Genomic DNA, 6,517 nt, shown 5'->3' on the forward strand with positions numbered 1-6,517 from the left:
TGTCTAGCCGCCTGCCTTTTGGACTATTGCTCACGTTTATTGGATTACTCTCTCCCACTGCCTTTGATATTCCTGTCTGCTCCCGTCTCGACCCAGCCTGTACGACCATGTCTTTGTCTCGCGTTTTAAATAAAAGCTTGCATATGGATCCGCTCGCCTCTCGTCTCGTTCACTTCGTTACAATATACTTTAACTAATATCAACCTACAAATCAGTCTTACACAAACGTTACAATTCAATCATTTGGATTTTGTTTTCTTCTTTGTCATTGAAGAGAAATATATAAACTTCGACAACTTATCATAATTCTAGTTCAGAAAATGAACAAGTTCATAAAATTAATGTAAAACAAAAGATGAACAGAAAGATATTGTGGCGGGAGGAGCATAACAACAGACACAGTGGGCGTGACGTCAGGCCTCGGAGAGGCTTTTATTAAACAATATAAACAAACAAAAGTGTCCAAAATAAATAGGGGGTCTGGTGTCCTCGACGTGCAGGGGTTCTGTGAAGGAGGGGCAGTGTTCAGAAGGGAAGGTTCCAGGTAAGGGGCGGAGTCCGTCGGCCGCACTCGCTCCCCGCCAAGGTCCGTGGCACGAGGGGTAGCGGCTTCATCCACCTTTCATCTTGGCACTTCCTGAGCCGGGTAAATGGGCCCGGCATCCTAGCCCGCAGCCGTTTGGGTGCGGTCCAAATCCGGACCGTGGGTCCGGCAGCTCGTCCATCATTTCGGTGGCACTCAGTCCCTCTACGCTCCCTTCCTGGACCCACGAGGACACCAGCATGCATGCACGGGCAAGAGACTGGTCTCCCGAGGAGAGGCGCACTCGGCATTTTAACAGCAGCGGTGATGAGGCTTCATTCACATCAGGTGTGCCTCATTTTTTCTTCATCTCTTCCACTTTTCTAGTCTCCTAAAATGGCAAAAGAAACAAACTGCATTTCATTTATTTCACAGGACTGATACAGTTGCACTGATAAATAATAATAATAATAATAATAACACTTACGCATTATCTTTATGCATTAGGATCGGTATGAGTTGAGCTGTTTGATCCATCATCAGAGGCTACAACAGAAAACAACATTACAACAACAATACAACAGACTGCTCGAACAAAACTGTTTAGATTAGCACAGAATGGCATTACATATTGTTACAAATACATGTCATATTGTTTTTGTTACTGATTCAATTGCATTAAACAAAGATATTGCAGAACAAAACTTGGTGACTTTACTTCAGATTTAAATATAAACAGTACATAATATAAACCAGTACCCAGCAGCACAGCCTGTTATTGAAACATTTATTAATCAAATAGAGATTATTAAATAAATCAAAAAGAAATAGTGATGAATTTACCGGAGGACAGGTCTAAAGCCTGAAAAACAAAGAAAATGTAAAATATAAGTTTATTATTTTCAAAGCACAAAAGTCTGAATCATACAATATAATAGATAATAATATCTGTTAATATCTGTCTCACCATTCCTCTTCTGATACACACAGTACCCAGCAACACCGATGACCACCAACAGGACAGCAGCAACGGCACCAATAATGATGGGAATAATGGGAAGAGACTCTGAGGAATTAGATCCTAAGGACACATCAGATTATGAAATAACTTGACAGTGTTTGAGATCAGTACAGGTGGAAATTTTTCAGCAAATACAAAAAGGAAATCTGTGATTGTGATGCCTGCAGTAGATTAGTACACATGGTGGACTACAGTGCAACAGTTGGGATTTGGAGATAAAATCCCATTTACTTTCTTAGAGGAACTGATTTTTAATGATAACTTTTAAACCATTAAAGACAGACCTACTGTGAACAAAGAAGTTCATAATCAATGTCATATGCTTTTTAAGCTATCAGCCTGCTTTATTTCAACTTATTTTGTACATAATCATGCTTAATGGTGTAATTCCTGGTGACAAAACTATATTAATCCTGTAAATTAATCTCGCACCTTTGTCTTTTTTTCAGATTTTCAAACACTTTTTTTTGCTTCAAATCAAAGTTTGTAATGTTGTGCTTGATGATGATGAGATGGCTTATAAAGCTTTAATAAAGTCTATTTAAAATTCCTATAGGAAAAACTGGTGGACACTAATGTACTCTAGTGATCAGATACTGACAATAGCAAATATTATGGTTCAGTTTGGTCTACTCACCAAAACAATCACACTTACCATAGTTAGTTATGACGTTGTCCTCTGTCAGAACGCTTCTGGTGGTTCTGCTCTTGTGTTCCACCACACATTCGTACTCATTCTTCTTCCACTCCTCAGGTTTAACATTGAGTTTGCTCATCACCTGAAAGGTTCCATTCTCACTGGGAACAATTTCACCAAGATCCACATCCTCATCATGGTCTTGTCCGTTTTTCTGCCAGTTGATTGTTACTCCACCTGGGTAAAATCCTGTAGCATGACATGCCACTGGAGATGAGGGATCCTTCTGCAGCAGAGACACTTGAGGAGAGACTGGAGAAAGAGAGAGAAAGTGCTTAAAAACAAGAGATGCAAAGCCTTCTCCTGCTGCAAATGATACAGAAATTGGGTGTGCTTGGCTTGTCTTGTAGATGATTCGTTTATTCAAACTCCAATTAAAGAACACCTCTGTTCCCCTTCAGGAACTCGAGCCGCGTCGAAACGCTAGGGGAACGCCATCAGCGTGAGCACGCTCTGAATCACGTGTGCAATCAAACCAATGGAAGAACGAGACATCATAGGCGGGTGACGTCACTGACCAGGAAGCATAAAAGCACGTGCGCCAGAACGAACGACAGCTTCTGTCTTTCAGCAGCGCTCTGTGTTGTGTCTGTGCTGTCTCTTTTTGGTTGCTAGTTTGCGCCACTTTCTTTTTGAGACAGTATGTCAAAGTGTACTGAGAAAACCAAAAACGTTGGCAAGCCAGGTTTTAGAGTGTGTGTTCCTCCCTGCTCTCGTTACATCTCGAGCGGGGATACACACGCTCTATGCGTGGCTTGCCTGCTCCCGGAAGGCTCTTTTCTCTGTGGAGGGAGCCTTCACCAGCGTTCCCCGCGAGTCCGGTCCCGCTTCCGCTGAGACGGAGTGGCGGCTGCACTCGTGGGGTTCGCAACTGGATCTGGTGGAGGGTGAAGATCCGCTGCCCGGCCCTCGGGATCGGAAGCCCGCGCTACGGTTTCTTCCCCCCGGGGGTCGGCCTCCACGCTCCCCATATCTTCCTCTGAGAAGGTTGATGTGGTGAGTGTTGATGAGGCTGCAGCACCACAGTTTCCCCAGTACGAGGAGCTGTTGGAGGTGGTGACTCGGGCGGTGGCCAAGTTAAGCATCGATTGGCCCGCCGAGCCATTAGTCGAGCCGCAGAAAAGTAAATTGGACGAGAGGTTTCAGACATCCTGTCGAGACAGGGGCCGAGGCCCGGGGAATGGATGCTTCACCCCGAGGTGGTGAAGCAGATCTGGAGAGTATTTGGTCCAGCCCAGGTGGACCTTTTTGCCATGAGGGAGAACACGCAATGTCCCCTCTGGTGCTCTCTAGTTCATCCAGCTCCCCTGGGGCTGGATGCCATGGTGCAGACGTGGCCGAGGCTACGTCTGTACGCTTTTCCCCCGATCGCTCTGCTCCCGGGAGTTCTAGAGAGAGTGCGCCGGGACGGGGTTTCCCTTCTTCTAGTAGCCCCGTTCTGGCCAGGCCGAGTATGGTTCTCGGACCTGATTTCTCTCCTCGACGGCTCTCCCTGGGAGATTCCCGTCAGGAGGGATCTCCTCTCACAGGCAGGGGGTTCAATTCTTCACCCCCGGCCGGAGCTGTGGAAGCTGTGGGTGTGGCCTCTGAGGGGGCGCACCTCTTAGCTTCCAGTCTCTCAACTGAGGTTGTTGAGACCATCCTCCATTCTAGAGCTCCCTCTACGAGGAAACTGTACGCCTTGAAGTGGAAACTTTTCACTTCTTGGTGCGGACGCCACCAGCAAGACCCAGTTAACTGCCCAGTTGGTTCAGTGCTGGAGTTCCTGCAGGATCGGCTATCCGCAGGGTTATCCCACTCCACCTTGAAGGTCTACGTGGCGGCCATTGCGGCCTACCACTCCCCTCTTGGTGGTCTTTCCGTGGGTAAGGACCCCCTTGTTACACGTTTCCTCCGCGGTGCATTGAGGCTGAGGCCTCCGGTACGACCTCGTGTCCCTACTTGGGACCTGTCGGTGGTGTTAGAGGCTCTCTGTAGGCCCCCCTTCGAGCCTATTGAGGAGATATCTGACAAGCTTCTTTCTTTAAAAACGGTCCTCTTGCCTGCTCTTTCTTCTCTAAAGAGAGTTGGGGATCTTCAGGCCCTTTCTGTGGCCCCTTCTTTCCTGGACTTTGCTCCAGGCCTCTCTAAAGCCTTTCTCTACCCTCGTTCGGGTTACGTTCCTAAGGTCCCCTCCTCTACACCATGGCCCGTTGTACTTCAGGCCTTCTGTCCTCCCCTGTTCCGGGATCCTGACCACCAGAAGCTTAACTGTATGTGTCCGGTGTGGTCGCTGGACACATACGTCCACAGGGCTGCCAGGTGGAGGAAGTCAGACCAACTATTTGTTTGTTTTGGCCCCCCTAAGAGGGGTCTTCCCGCTTCTAAGCAATCACTCAGTCGCTGGATTGTGGACGCTATTTGTTGGCGTATGAGGCCTCTGACCTCCCCCCTCCTTTAGGGGTCAGAGCTCATTTGACCCGGAGTATGGCTGCCTCCAAGGCCTTTCTTGCTGGGGTTTCAATGCAAGATATTTGTAACGCGGCGGGGTGGTTTTATGACCTTGACCTTCGGGTCTCCCCGGGTTCCTCGGTTCTTCGTCCTAGCACCTCCTAGGCAGGGACTGGGGTCTGGTGGTGTGGGCATCTCATTCCCCTAGCGCTTCGACGCGGCTCGAGTTCCTGAAGGGGAACGTCTCAGGTTACATATGTAACCCTGGTTCCCCGAAAGGAACGAGACGCCGCGTCTCGTGGCCATCCTTCTACATCCCTGCGAGCGCTGCTTCTCTCGTGGAAGCTGTCGTTTGTTCTGGCGCACGTGCTTTTATGCTTCCTGGTCAGTGACGTCACCCGCCTATGATGTCTCGTTCTTCCATTGGTTTGATTGCACACGTGATTCAGAGCGTGCTCACGCTGAAGGCGTTCCCCTAGCATTTCGACGCGGCGTCTCGTTCCCTTCGGGGAACCAGGGTTACATACGTAACCTGAGACGTTATTCATTTCCACAAAGAAAGACCACATAATCTGTAATGCTTAAAATAATCAAAACATCAATACTTTATAAATAATTTAAAAATGATATTTTAATTTTATAATTATAAAAATACTTCTAGCATACAATATTATTTAGGAAAATGTACATGCTCACAGATAGACAGTAAGATCTGATGTACCTGTTTTCTCCAGGCTGCTCTTTCCATACTGCACATACTTCTTCAACCAGTCAATGCACTCAGTGCTGTAGTAATTTTTGACATAGTCGAGTTTACTTTTGTCATTGTTCCACTTCTGTACAGTGGGGATTCCTTGCTGCACTGGGGAAATAAATCTCAGCTCTTTCAAATCCAGAGATATAAAGTCCTCTCCATCATAACCATGCTGTTCGAATGCATTTGTTTCTCCAGTCTGATCATCCCACTCACAGCCATACATTATCTGGTATGTGTACACACCTGAAGAAGAGAGACAGAATAAATGTACCGGTATAAATAATCATGAATAATCAATTCACACAGTTAGAATAAAACGCAGTCACCCAGAAAATCCCAACATGTTTGACTTAGAAAATGAACCTGCCTGAACAAATGTTGCCTCATCCAAGCTGCCTGAAGTTACAGCTAAAATACAGTGACTAATTTAACATGCAGGTTGTCTATAGTGAATACTGTGATTTGATCCAAGGTTACAGACTGGCCTGATGTTGATTTAACTTATTGCCAGCACATTTTAACATGATTCAGCATACTGCTAACATGTTTTAGTATGATTTAATACTTTGCTAGTATGTTTAGCACACTGATACCGTGATTAGCATGTTGCTAGCATGAATTAATACATTGATATTAGGCATTGGTATAGGCTAAATATGATAATATTTTATTTTTTCCCTTTGAAAATATTTTTTTCTAGTATATCCATTTCATCTGATTGTTTTTGTTTTTAAAAGCTTAAAGTTTGAACAGCTAAAAATTGAACTTTCTTTTATTTTCAGTAAAATCAGTGTAATATATTTTTGTTTAATAATATTTTTTATTTTCTTTTGTATTTTGAGAGAATTTCACAGTACTAATTAATATTTATGCAATAATTATGATCATTTTTCCCATTGAAAATAATAATAAAAAAATCAATATATATTAATCTCATCTAAAGCATCTCTGCTGAAATATCTCACTTTTTCTCCTCCATTTCTAAAGCAGAACAAGTTCATTTACAAAAGAAGAACTATATTAAAAAGACTGTCAAGACAAACTTTATGTTGCTTGAGAAAGCAGTTTAAAAAGTGTGAGGAAGTCGTT

At 44.7% G+C, this 6,517-nt stretch overlaps 1 protein-coding gene across 1 annotated transcript; it reads right to left on the reverse strand.

Annotated features, from left to right (window-relative positions):
• Positions 1–407: 407 nt before the first annotated feature.
• On the reverse strand, positions 408–5,666 carry LOC127158539 (class I histocompatibility antigen, F10 alpha chain). The gene is made up of 5 exons (XM_051101620.1): positions 5,393–5,666; positions 2,200–2,493; positions 1,491–1,604; positions 1,011–1,385; positions 408–936 (listed from the first exon to the last, which is right to left on the reverse strand). Exons 1-4 carry the CDS (start codon positions 5,649–5,651, stop codon positions 1,363–1,365), a joined length of 690 nt encoding a protein of 229 aa, XP_050957577.1. The 5' UTR covers positions 5,652–5,666; the 3' UTR covers positions 408–936; positions 1,011–1,362.
• Positions 5,667–6,517: the final 851 nt, after the last annotated feature.

The sequence above is a fragment of the Labeo rohita genome, unplaced genomic scaffold (genome assembly GCF_022985175.1).
Source record: "Labeo rohita strain BAU-BD-2019 unplaced genomic scaffold, IGBB_LRoh.1.0 scaffold_155, whole genome shotgun sequence".
NCBI lineage: Eukaryota > Metazoa > Chordata > Actinopteri > Cypriniformes > Cyprinidae > Labeo > Labeo rohita.